Source organism: Geospiza fortis, unplaced genomic scaffold (assembly GCF_000277835.1).
Source record: "Geospiza fortis unplaced genomic scaffold, GeoFor_1.0 scaffold772, whole genome shotgun sequence".
Lineage (NCBI taxonomy): Eukaryota > Metazoa > Chordata > Aves > Passeriformes > Thraupidae > Geospiza > Geospiza fortis.
The window spans coordinates 151547-165495 of NW_005054670.1; the positions used below are offsets into that span (position 1 = coordinate 151547).

Below are 13949 nucleotides of genomic sequence, written 5' to 3' on the forward strand. Positions count from 1 at the left end.
CAGTCCTGAAGATGCCGTCAGGATTCAGAGGAAGAAGTTGACACTGACCAGACAGAATCCTGTGTTTGAATGGAATTTATGCATCATTTATGAGGTGTATGAATATGGCAACAGGCTTTGCTTTTAAGGGTTAATCTTACTCTGCTAACGGGAGTCCTTTTTCGGGTTTATGTTGCCCAGAAAAAGGTACCCGGACCATCCGTAACTCTTTGTTTTTATTGTCTCCTATCGTCCTAAATCCTAATTATCCAAATTTTAATTACTCCAAATATATTACTATTTTAATGACCATTTAATCGCTATTAAACTTCTAAAATTCTAAAACCAAGCGATTTGCCCTTTTTCACACTACTATCCCCATTCTTACTACTTATTCGCATTTTGCTTTCTCTTGCGGACCTCGGCCGCTCCCTGTGTGCCCCGGGAGCGCTTCCCGAGCCGGCGCCGCTTCCTTCCCGTGGCGCGGGCACGTCACAGCCGGCGCTGCCGCCCCGCCCGCGGCCCGGCCGAGCGCCCGCAGGTGCGTGCAGGACCGGCTTGGCTTCTCGGGGCTTCCTGCCTCGGGGTTTGCTTCCTCGGGGTGCGGCTTTTCGGGATGCGGCTCCCCCGGGGCGAGTGTCGGCATCCCCTGCCGGGCCGGCTTCTTGCGGGAGAGAGGGAGGAGGACTCTGGATACACTGTACCCTGCTGGGCGGGCGGGGTGTTTCGCTCAGAAGTTTCCAAAAGGAAATGTTTAAAAGTCTTATTATGTTACATGTCTATAATGTATGAAATGCCTACATATACATGCAGCTACATATATATATATACACACACACACATATATATGGGCGTATGTATATGTATATATATGTGTCTATATACATATATGTATGTATGTATATGTGTATATATATATGTGAGTGTATATACATATATGTATGTGTGTAAATGTATATATGTGTATATATACGCATATGTGTATATATCTGTATATATACGTATATATGTGCATATATATGTATATACATGCACATATATGTGTATGTATGTATATGTATATATGAATATATATGTGTGTATATATGCATATATATATGTATGTAAATGTGTATATATATGTGTGTATATATACATATATGTATCTATTAATATGTGTATATGTATGTATATGCGTGTATATGCATACATGAATCTATGTATATATATGTATATGTATATATATACACATATATACACATACATATATATGTGTGTATATATAGGCATATATACATTATATACATATATACATTATATGCATATACATTATAGGCACATATACATATATGTAGGCATTATATACATTATAGATATATAACATAATAACACTTTTAAACATTTCTATTTGGAAACTTTTGAGCGAAACCATCCAAGCCCCACCAGATTGTACATATACATATACATCTATATATACACACACACATATATATACATATGTATAAATTATCATTTATTTTATAATTTTTATACTCATTTATGTCTATAATATATTTTCAGATTTATTTTTCACATATACACACACAAAAATACATATCTTATATGTATGTATTGTTATATGTATAGGCACACAAATGTCTATCTTATATGTAAACATTATTTATACTATATTTCATATTATTGTCTATTTTACATATTTATATGCATATCTGTAGGTGTATATCTATATGTGTATGTGTATATGGATGTGTGCATATATGTGTATATATAATGCATAATGTATACATATATGCATATATGTATAGTGTCAGAATTATATATATACAATTTATGTTAATATATGTGTATATTTTATGTACACATAAATTTGTATACATATATATAAATTTGTATACATATATATACTCATGAAAATATTTGTATATTTCTATGAATATGTATGTATAGGTATGTACTTATATGGGTATATATGTGTATACTTAAAACATACAAGCTTTACATATAAATAAAATATATACATATCAATATGTTGATATATATCAATATATTATACAATATCATTATATACATAATATACAGTATCATTACATAAATATTATATCTATTATACAGTGGCATTAATATAATTATTCATACAATACACCAAACCAATATTAATTGTGTATTAATGACATATTAATATGACCTTAATATGACTTATATAAATATTAATATGTATTATATCAGCATTATCCTAATATTTTAATATTATTGCTATATTTGTTAATATGATGACGTTATAGGATGTGTAGCATCTAAGATATTAATATAATTTCATGAGATACATGGTTATATATAAAATATTCCATGCTGTGTTCTATAATATATATGGCGTATATATTATCCTCTATTTTGTGATTATTACTATTATCTTTTAAGCTCCTTCACAAACTTTACATTATCGTAGCAGCGAGTTGTTTTGTGCAAGTTCTGCACAGTATTTAGAACAGGCCATTACAGCAACCTGTTGGGTGTAATTTAAGTTGTCTGGGATTTGGAGTGTGGCCCTGGACCAGATTCTAGGATGCACGCTGCTGGAGGGCTTACTGAGCAAAATGTGTTGACAAATCTGACACTTCCATCTTTTCTGGGATGGAATGCAGTGTCTTTGTGGCATTTTCCCCAGGTTACTGTAGGAGAAAATGCATGGAAACATGCACTGATTGATGCATAGCATGACCCAACAGACACAGCTGGTATTGCTGATGATACCTTTGAATTTCGAGCTGCTGCAAGAACCTGATTCTCTCCAAAAGACTTCTAGAGTTATGAGCACATGCAAAAATATTTAAAATATTTCCTTGTGTTTTGCAGGCCTCCTTTGAATGTCTGATGGGGTAAAAGCTGTGTGGGGATCTCCACAGCTGCAGGGTTTGCTGTCCCCACTCATGTGGGCTCCCTGGTCTGTGTCACCTGTTTTCCTGTTCAGCGTCTCCTTCATAGGTAATCAAATGCAGACTGCCAGAAAATTTAGTTTCCTTGATGACCATAGCCGGTTTTGAATGAGGGACAAGAGGAGATAGGTGTTTTAAATGCCATCAACATGCATTCTGTTATTTGCGCCTACTTTCTCCCCCCATTCTCTTTCAGCTGTTACTCAAAAGACAAATACTTCAAGGAAAGAAAAAAATCCATGCTTGTTTTTCCTTGATTGATGCTGAGATTAAGTTTATACAGATACTTACCTCATCTAAATAATGGATGGTTTTAGTGTCACAACTTACTTTTCCTGCAGATGAGGATTTATTGGGTGATGTAAATTCTGTTAATGGGAATTGAGTCCAACTTGGCTTTGCAAAATAAAGCTTGGGCCAAGCCCAGACTCAAAAGAATAATTTGTTAAATCTGTAGCAATGTGGTTTAGGGGAGGGTAAATTCTCAAGTTTGCAAGCATCCTTCTTTGCATTTATGTATTCATTTTTTTCCCTCAAGCAAATCTTTGTAATTGGGGGTAGTCTAGAGAGAGATCCAGAATAATGATATGGGAAGTTTTGTGCATTTTAGTGTCTTTGGTATCATTTTGCTTAGGTGAATAAATAGACAGACAGAACTCTGTTTTTTTCAGGTTATTTGTAAAAACAGCCAGCCAGACTCGTGTTAGCCCTGGAAACAGCAGATTCTTCTGGTCAGTGAAGATTTGCTGCTGGATTCTGAAGGTAGAATTTCTTGTAATTACATAAAATTGATAAAGAAATTAAGGCACTGCTGGCTGATTTTTGTTTTGTTTGTTTTTGTGGGGTATCAAAGCTTGGGTACTGAAACTGTTTTATTCGTTCCTCTTCAGCTGATGTTTTGGTAGTTGTTGTCCTCAGGACAGCAGAGCATGAAGGGATCAAAAAGGGGCTATGTAGGACTGAACTGGAGCTGTTTTGTGCACATATATGTGTGGAAAGGAGAATGTGATCTATGGAAATCTGTGCTTTTTTCATTCTACTATCCACAAAACAGTTTGAGAGCATCTTCCTCATTTGGAAGGCTTGCTAGGCTGGCAACAAAAGTATTCTTAAAAAACTTGTCAGCAAGCAGACCCTTTTCTTTGCCCCCATTTTTTATCTTGCATGTGAGCAGGCCAACATGCTGTAAACACCTCATGCCAAAACTGCATCTGTTCTGGTCTTCCGTTTGTTGTGGCTTTAAAAATTTTCCACAACTGACTGAGGCTCTTCCTGCCATCCAGATCTGCATATTTCCAAAAGGTTCCAGCTTGCCCATGCATTTAACATGAAAAATCCCAGGCAGTTCCATTTCCACCTTGCTTAGTGAAACAAATGCAGTAGCTGCCAAGGACTGTGACCTTTGGCAGTGTGTGCTGTGCCAGTCGCTGCTCAGTGACAGGGATTTTACTGTTCTGCCCCTTGCAGCTGACTCTTACTAATAGCTGCTGTCTTTTGGCTGTGCAGGAAGATTGGTGGAGCAGTGCCCTGTCACCCATTTGATTTTTTTTCTTGTGGTTGTGGCTTAGAAATACAGCATTTGAAGTTTAGAGTCCACCTCAGTGGACTCTTCTTCCTTAGTGGTTATTCTGGATAAACTTTCCTCTTAGAAAAAAGCTTTGTGATATCAGTACTGAGGGATCCAGTGAAGCAGAAGAGCGCTGGGTTCTTTTTGACTAAATATCCCAAACTGTGCCTAGAAGCTGCAATGAGATCCTCCTCACTCTTTAGCTGCTTGAAATTGTGACATCACGTTGTGTGTTTAGCTTTAGATAATAGAGCTACAGGTAAGTCAGGCCTGAAACTGAGCAGAAGCAGTTTGGCTTTGGGTAAAAGGGATTCAGTTTGGTTTTCCCAGTGTAAATTCTGGTATCAGGTGTCATGTCTGCTGATAATGACCATGCAGACTCCCTTTGGCTTCCTTCTTTGTCCCTCAGTCTTGTAGAGGTCACATTAAGACAAAAATTTTGGAGAAAGCAGTGTTGCTGTTAATGACATTATGAACAGGTGACTTCAAGACGCCAACGTGGCACCTTTCAATAACACTTAACTTATTCAAACTCTCTCAAAGGAATCACAAACCCATCAATTAATCTGCTGTTGCAGGGAGGACTTTGGACGCTGTGAATGTTTTTAATATTACCAAGTTAAATCATCTTGGCTACAGCTTTTTACTCACTGCAGAACGCATTGTATTAATATTCTGATTAGGCACAGATTAGTTTTTTTGATGGAATAATTTGGGTAAGTAGACTATGTCAAACGCTGCAGCAAGATTACAGAGGTTCAAAGCACAGCACTTTGCATTTTTAAATATGTAATTCCAGCTGGCATCTGTGGAGCTGGAACAGCACAGTGCATTTATGTCAGCATTTGTGTTAGGGAATTTAAAAGAGGCATTTCAACAAGAAAACGTAGGTGTTTTGTTGTTCTTTTCTTCTTTTTTTTTAATGGAACTGCTGGTTTTTGAGCTGCACAATGTTTCTGGCCTGTCACACAGTAAACCCACATCCCTGATGAATGTGTTGATAGTGTGAGCATAAAAACCCTGGGATGAATGTTTTGGCTGTGTGTGATTTAGAGCCGCCACAGAAGCGTCGCGTTTATCCTGACATTAAATTTCATGAGCTATAACTTGGAACAACTCAGAGGTTTTTAATTTTTTTTCTGCTTGAAACAGGATGATGGTGCTCTGTTTCCTGAGCAGAGCCCTTCCACGAGCCAGGCATTCACCCAGCCCACTGGGGAGACAACTCTGTTCAGCCAGCACGAATAAACCAATCTTGACTTTATTCACCAAGGTAAGAACTGTTCACACAATAAAGCTGGGCAAGACTGTATGTTTGCCACTCTGAAACACAGAATTACAGATTAAATGGCTTGTCCTTGCCCTTTATTTTCCACCCTCCAAAGTAGTGTTGGGCCTTTTACTTAGTGGGTTTCTGCACACAAGGCTTTCCTGCACAGTCCTGCTCTCGTTGTAAGAATTAGCAATCAACGATTAGCAATCAGCAAATATTTCAGCACAGTTTTGCCTCTGTGACTCTATGGTTCATTTACTAGTTGAAGATTTGGCCCAGCTGCCAGAGTTTCACCCTGAAATGGAGAGCAGAGATGAAATGTTATACACAGTCTGCCAACCACAAGCATCAGCAGTCAAAGCAAGCTCTTCAAAGTGCTCATGTTTAATTTCAGCACCACCTGTGAGACTGTAAAATGTATCCAATTAGTGTTGGGAGCACGTGAGGGAAAAGTAGATTTTCTTTTACCCTCTTTTTTGCTTTATTGGCAGCAGAAAAATGGGTGTAGAATTCCTAGGCTTATTTAAAAAACAGATGAGATGAGCACGAAGGGTAATTTGTGGAGTGTCACTTTCCATGAATTGTTCTCAATTATTACCTGCACAGTTTTGCAGTTTTATAAAGGATGGCACAGGGTGGGTTATGCTGAATCTATGTGGTTGTTGCAGCTTTTAAGAGGGGAATAACTACAAATGCAAAGCACTGAGAGTGCTGACATCAGTGTGGTGGTTTTAGATTTGATTAAAATAATTTCCTCCTCCTGCACAGTGTTTTTTCATTCCATCTGTAACAATACAGGAGTGTTGAAACTGTGTGACAAATGAATAGGTTAAAAATAATAGGTCAGCATCCATTTAATAATCAGAACTATACTTTAAAGTTGCAGCTTTCTCTCCCCATGCCCAGTTCAGCCTCAACTAATTCATAATTCAAATGGGATAAAGTAGGGAATAATGCTCTTACCTTTGGGTTAAAAATTGGAAAAAATTTAACTTTTTAAAATTAAAGTGTGTCTTAAAATTCCTTACTAGTAAGGCACTGTGTGAAATCAAAGTTTTTAGTAGCAGATTTCCAGCACTTCTCTAAAATGGCCATTTGTTGAAGGTGTTTTTTGACTCTAAATGTTTACTGTTAACTTTAAATGTTCACTGGCAATTGCAAAGAAAGGTGCAGTCTATTGAAAAAAATCTAATCTACACTGTTATCTTATGCTAAATGATCCCTTGTTTGCCTCCTTCTTATTTTTAATAAGGAGAAAAGAGGAGGAGAAAGCAGAAGGGAGTTATGACTTCTGGATCAAACTGGTAGAAACTACCCAATGGGTTTCCCCTTGCAGTCCCCTTTTCTGACCACCCCAGCAACATTTGCTTATATAAATCTACTTTTAGAAAAGATTTCACTGTTTGTTAAAATAATTCACTTCTGATTTTAAGCCAGTACCACCTAGTGCTTAAGTTGCCACGAGAATAAAACTATATTTTTTCCTAAAAAAAATTAGTTTAGCCATCTTTACCAAAAGCATTTATGTGCCTGGTATGTTGGGAAGCTCTCCACAGGCCTAGAGGAGCCAAGTGTGTCCTGGTTTAAAGGGGTGGAGTTGTTTTTGGGTTTTTTTTTGTGTGTGTTACAAAACTGATGTGCAGGGTTCTGGGTCAGTTCCTTTCAGTCACCAGTATCTGCTAAACCAAAAGCCACCAGGACTGTGAAGAACACAGCACTTCAGTGTCCTGCATAGGTTTTCAGAGCACAAGGACTTGTCCATGTGGGAAAGGCAGTTTAGGTTAGATCTAAATAAAAACTGGGTGTTTCACTCGAAGTAATTCACATTACTGGAAATTTTACATTGCAGGAAATAAAAAGTAGTTGTTGCAGGTTAACTTCACATTTAAGCAGGCTCAAGGAAGACTTTTCAGTGGGAGAAAGAGAAGAAGGTCTTTTCCAGCTGTGCAAGGTGTTTTGGGGCAGAGGGACAGAGCAGTCATGTTCTCTCCATATACTTTGCCACATGCAGTCGTGTTCTCTCCATATACTTTGCCACATGAATTATGGGCCAAATTCTGCTGTTGCAAACATTGGAGCAGCTTGCTTTCATATGAATTACTTCTCCAGTTACAGCCTGGGTGGTCAGCAGCACTCAGATGGGGGAGTTTTCAGAAATGTGAGGGTTTTTTGACCTCATCACAGGTTAAGGCATTGAAGCTGTTTGCCAGTTCTCCCTGCTGGAGGTTACTCTCCTTCCAGCTCTGCAGTTTGGAGGATCCTGCTTAATTTCTTCCAGGGAAGCCACCCAATCTTAAATTGCCTTCTTTTCCCATTTGAGCTGAGGCATGTGTCTTGATCTGAGACAGGCTGGAAGTTACTTGTGTGGCTTTCTCATTCCTCTTTTAGCAGGAGTGGTACCTGCAGCTGTCTTCATTGGGTGATGACAGTGCTTTCTGATCATTCCCTTGGATCAACTTGTAGAAAACTGTAAAATTTGCCCCATGAGAAATGCAATAGCAAATGTAAAATAATTAAATTCAGTGGCTGGATAGTCTGTTGGTTGTTTTTTTTTCATCCATACTGCACTGATAAGTAAATTTTTAGAAAGCCCTAAGACAGGGTGCTTGGTGCAGGGAAGGGAACCTGAATTTACAGTAATGAATGTAATGTCTGTGTGTGTTATTTCACAGTACAAACAACTTTTGTGTTATACTGCATGCTTTAAGCTACTCTGAATGTTTTCATTTAGAAACCATGCCCTCTGTGTGATGAAGCAAAAGAAGTTCTTGAGCCATACAAGAGAAGGGTAATGTATGGAAATTCTGTATATGTTTTCTATGTGGAAGGAACAGTTAATCAGGATTCTTTCTTTGTAAAAAGAAAATTGCTTGGATTTATTTGCATCTGTTATTCTTTCATGGATGACCTCTTCAAGACAATTTCAGCACCGATTTACATAAAACTCATTATCCAAAAGCATTTTGTGATAATGCTACTCAAATAAGTATTAGCAAACTAAACCAATATAAACCTTGTTAGACGAGTTCTTGAAAATACTCCTTTTGCAAATACTGTTGCCTTGTCTGAAGGAGGGGTTTGCAACTTTTATGAGCCAGGATGTAATTTGGGAAGGATGTAACTAAGTGGGGTTTTGAATGTTTGAACTATGTGGCTGCAATTTTTGCAGTTTTTCAACCAGGTTTTGATGTCTCTGTTGAAGGATGAAACTTTTAATGGAAGGATTGAGAGCTGTTGCACTCTGCTGCCTGTTTTGGTCCCAGCTGTGTGTTTGTTGAGGTTGCTGCCCATAGGAGAGTGGAACAAGAATATTCTGTTCTAAGGAGGGAATCCCTTGTGGAGAGGCAGCCAAGAGTTGTGGCTACATAAATTTTGTACTCAAAAAAAACAGGCTACAATGCAAAGAATAAACCCACAAGCTTCAGGAAAACAGCTTTGCATTTCTGAGGAAAGCACTGATCAGAAGACAAGCAGGTTTTGTTTTACAGTGTCCAGTAGGAACTGACATGTCTCTTCTCTGCCACAGTTCATTCTGCAGGAGGTGGATATTACCCTTCCAGAGAACTCGGCCTGGTATGATAAATACAAATATGACATACCTGTTTTTCACTTAAATGGGAAGTTCCTAATGAAGCACCGAGTCGACATTCCGAAGTTTGAGGACCGGCTTAGGAAGCTGGAGCTGCAAAGTGAGGGAAACCAATGAAGAGAATGCAGCTGCTCTGAGGCATGTCTCAAAGGTGAAAAGAACTTTGTGGGGAAAAAAAAAACAACCTCATATTCATTAACTGGCCTTAAATTTCTTAGGACATACAAGTGTGAAAAACTTGAGTGGCTTGTGTTCTGTTTTGTATTAATCACCCAGCCCAGCTGCACCAGGAGCCACCTTTTCTGTGCTGTTCATTTGCTGCTTTCATGGGCGTTTTTTTTTTCACTGACAGAATAAAAGCTGCTCCACAACAGCAGATAAAGTAAACTCTGTTTGTGTGGGGTGGGCATGGCCAGGTTTGGGTAGTGGGGGGTGGTACAGGGGTGTTTTCTCTGAGAAGCTGCTGGAAGCTTCCCCTGTGTCCAGATGAGCCAACCAGCTCCAGGATGGATCCTCTGGCCACGTCTGAGACCATCAGCGGTGAGGAGGAGGAAGGGGAGAATGTTTAATAAAATGACCACAAACCCTGTTCTCCATCTCCCTGAACCACTGAGGGGAAGGAGGAAGAGAAAATTGGGAGTGAAGTTAAGCCTTGGAAGAAGGGAAGGGTGGGATAAAGGAGTTTTAAAGATTTATTTTCCTTTGTCTTTATCCTGCTGTGATTTGATTGGTAATAAACTAATTTCCCTAAGTCTCCTCTCTCTGTGTTCTCATCTCAACCCATGAGCCTTTTATTGTATTTTCCAGCTGGTGAAGGGACTATGGGGTGACTTCTGTGGGTGTGTGGCGCCCAGCCAGGATCAGTGTTTAAAAGATGATTAGCCCGTGTAGATGTAGATTAGACTGTAGATGTGTAGGAGAATTCCTTGAGGAAGTCCAGGAGCCCATCCTAAATGGTAATTCAAAATAGAAAATAGGGCATTTATGTTAAGTTAAAAGGGCACTTGATTAAAGACCACGCACTCTCGTGGAATTGTGTCTGTAAAATGATCATCACAATTTGATACAGTTATTGCCAACACCTCACACTGAATTGTTTTTTTTAACGTTTCAGTTCTGCCGCACAGCTGCAAATCCATTTATCATGTGGCAAGAATGTGGCCATTTTTTCAAGGATTGCTGCAGCTACATTGGTTACATAGGCAATGCAGGCCTGTGAAGTAGACAGAATGCCCAACTTAAACATATATTCAGGAAGTAGAGAATGACAGATTCGGGAAAAGACAACCATTTTAAGTTAAATAATCTGTAACAGACTGCAGAAAGTTGCTGGTATTTTTGATGTATTTAATAGATTCTTTAACACAGAGACTAATCCCTACCTGCTGCATTTTTGTTCTTCTTATGGTGATACTCACTCTTTTCTTCTCACTAGGAATTCAAGCAGGTTCACTTGACAGATGTGTCTTCACAGAGGGAAGAATCCAGGCCTGGCTGGAACAGCAAGCTGAAATACAGCAGGATTCAAGAAAGACTCTTAAGTTTTAGAGTGTGGTTTAATAAGAAGTCAGCTGATGTGAAAATGGGCTTCATGGCCTCATCCTGCAGTGTCTTTAGCATTTGACAAATAATTTGCAGTCTAGTTTTGATGTATTCCCCAAGATTAAAAATTTCTGGGGAGGAGGGAGTAAGAAATTAAAACTTTCCTCCAGCTTAGCAGCTTCAGTCCACTCAGGCTGGGGTCTGAAACTATCCAAGGTTTCCCAGGAGGGAGAGCTGTGACATTTTGATAGCAGAGAACTCGAGGTAAGTTCAGCCAGATCATGGATCCACAGAGGTTTTCATCGCCATTAGCAGAAGAACAGGGCTCTAGAGACAAAATCTCCTATACTTTCTGCAGTTTCATGATGCTACAGTCAAAATTATGACTGTTCCATGGAAAATAAAAGATATTTTTATTTGTTAAATAAAAGGTTTTAATTATTTCCGTATCAGCAAGTGCCACTTGCCTTTCTTTTATGATTTGAGATGGTTTCAGAGGGCCCAGGTTTTTTCCTTACTGAGGTTTTGTGATAAGAAAACTCAGAGCACTTGTCAACCATAGCTCAAGTGCTCTTCTAAAATCCAACAGCATTATCTCAAAGATAGGGACAGCAGAATTCATGTGGACTCACCCCACTTCCCAAAATACATAACTGACAGAGACTGGCAGAGCTCTCAGAGAGGTTTTTGCCTTTGTTTTATTTTAGTAAGGTCTGTTTTGGGAAGGAAAAAAGAAAAGAGGAAGCCAAAACCAAACTTAATAATTTTAGAGTTGATGAATCCCTTGTTCCTTTTTGTGTCAGACTGTGGAGAGTTTCCTCTGTAGCCACTGCCAGATGCTTTTTCCCCCATTTATTTTGTAAAGTTAATGATAACAGTGTTTCCATAATAGCTTCTGTCCATTGCATAGCTTTTATGAGCGAGATTGAGCTTTTCCATTAGGGCTGTGCTGCCAAAAACCTTCCAGTGGCTTTACTGTTGTGCACTTTTAAGAGAGTGGGAACCCTCTTCTCATCAGTTTGGACACGGGGATAGGAGGTGGGAATGTGTCAACAGGGAGTGTTGGTGGCACAGCCTCACCTTCATTTTCCAAAAGCAAGAAATGATGCGTCCTACATAAATTTGAGGGGTTTTTTTCCCCTTCTTCTTGAATGTAAGAAATGGAGCTGTCTCTCAGCACATGCGTCTCTCTAATCAAATGTGTTTAAGTATAACGCAGGTATTAAAAGGAGAAGGTATTTTCCCCTGCTGAATATGTATTTATGGAGCAATGTGCAACTTTGTGAAAACTGGCAGTTTACTCTTTTGGCAGTGAGTATTGGCAGGAGTGCAAAACCTTGTAATGCGCTATCTCTGTAGTAAAAGGAAAATGAATACAAGATGGATTTATTTTCTATTCCCGGCCAATTAAAAAGCACACAGACAATGTCCCATCTTCTTCCAGTAACTATAAAAAGCCAAACACCCACTGGGCTTACTTTCTTCTGTGTTCTGCTTCTCTGACTCTTTCTTTGTGTCTTTAAATTGTATACAAGACATGGAAGAAAATGTCTCGTTTTCTTTTAGGCACAGCACTCCAGGCACAGTGTCTTCCTGTCCAAAGTGCCCCGTGGTACATAATCTCATATTTAGCTGTAATCACATGGCCATCTGGATTAACTGCACGTGGAAGTAAACACAGCCCAGTGTGCAAGTGTTTACAAGATCTGTTTTCTTTCTTTTTTTCTTCTTCTTCTTCTTTTTTTTTTTTTTTAAATTTCAGTGGCAATGTCACTTTCCAGGCAGTTTTTCTTTATAGTCTACCAATAACATCTCTCTTCTGTCTCCTTTTCCATCATGCCCTGCTGGCAAGAAGGCTGCATCCCATTCCTGTGGAACTGCTTTGCCTTGTAGACCCAAACCTGAGTTTCTTGAAAGTCATGGCTGGAGCTGTGAGAACAGAACAGTTTCCAGTTAGGGAACTCCCTCTGAGTAATAGCTTCAGCTGCTTTGGCAAAAAAATCATGGTAAGAACAACAAAATTTGTTCTCTTTCCTCTCTCCTCACCTCTTGTAGCATTTGAGATCAAAAGCTGGTTCTTGGTCTGGATCTTCCAGAGATAAATGACATATGACCAGGCCATCCAAAGAGTAAAATGAGTTCCTGCAGGAGAAAAATACTCTTTGCTTGTCCATGGAATGGGCTGCAGGGACTGAGGGCACTCCAGACCTTCCTCATTTTCCCCCAGTGCTGCTTTCTGGGGCACATATGGTTGATTACAAGGATAAAAACTGAATCCCTGCCAGTCATACACAAATCTCACTGAAATGAGACACTCCCTGCATCCACTCCCTTCTCCTGGGGGGAAGGCAGAAGATGTGGACGGTGTGATGTGGATTGCTGGAACGCACCTAGACACGAGGTCAGGGTGTGCAAAATTCAGGGTCTTGCTGCAGCCCAGGTAGTTTCAGCCTGCCACATGAAGAAATGAGACTTGGACCAGGTAATTGTCAGTCAGTCCAAACCTTTCCTTTCTTTTCTCCCCTTCCTGAGTCCTTCCCAGGAATATTTACCCCAGGAACTGATACAAGGTGATACAGATGGGTTCTTTCCTTGAGGGTTTTGGTGCTGCATTTTTTTTTGTTTGGTGGGTTTTGGTTTTTTGTGGTTTTTTTGTTTGTTTGTTAGTTTTGGGGGTTTTTTGTTTGTTTGGGTTTTTTTGTTTTGGTGGTTTTGGTTTTTTATTTGTGTTTTTTTTTATGTTTGGTTTTGGGTTTGGTTTTTGTTTTGTTTTGAATTAGGTTGGGCTTCCTTCTTCAGTATGACATTCCCTGTACATTCCCTGGAGATCTGCCCCCAGAAAGGTGGCACCTACCTCTCCATCCAGTGGAGAAAAGCACAGTGAATCAAACCACCAAACCACACACAGGTCTGATTTGTACATCAGGCACCAATTCAAGCTTCTTCTCCAGCAGGTGAGACATCCATTTCTCCAGGATCTCCACGTTGCCAGGAGCTGAAGCTGCAAATCTGTTTGCAAGGCTGGGATCCAGGCAACCTCACTGATGTCCCCACTGCATTGAACACCTAAATTTCTACTTAATTTAC

At 39.3% G+C, this 13949-nt stretch overlaps 1 protein-coding gene across 4 annotated transcripts; it reads left to right on the forward strand.

Annotated features, from left to right (window-relative positions):
- Nucleotides 1–476: 476 nt before the first annotated feature.
- Nucleotides 477–11287, forward strand: CUNH5orf63 (chromosome unknown C5orf63 homolog). Of its 4 annotated transcripts, none has more exons than XM_031065045.1 (7): nt 477–520; nt 2812–2935; nt 3562–3653; nt 5611–5731; nt 8463–8519; nt 9258–9471; nt 10756–11287. In XM_031065045.1, exons 4-6 carry the CDS (start codon nt 5612–5614, stop codon nt 9435–9437), a joined length of 357 nt encoding a protein of 118 aa, XP_030920905.1. In that variant the 5' UTR covers nt 477–520; nt 2812–2935; nt 3562–3653; nt 5611; the 3' UTR covers nt 9438–9471; nt 10756–11287. The 4 variants fall into 4 exon arrangements, with proteins under 4 accessions (XP_030920905.1, XP_005430763.1, XP_030920906.1 ...); XM_005430706.2 differs by lacking the exon at nt 10756–11287 and adding an exon at nt 9807–10281; XM_031065046.1 differs by lacking the exon at nt 10756–11287 and having other exon boundaries at nt 2812–2940; nt 3563–3653; nt 9258–9698.
- The last annotated feature ends 2662 nt before the right edge of the window (nt 11288–13949 follow it).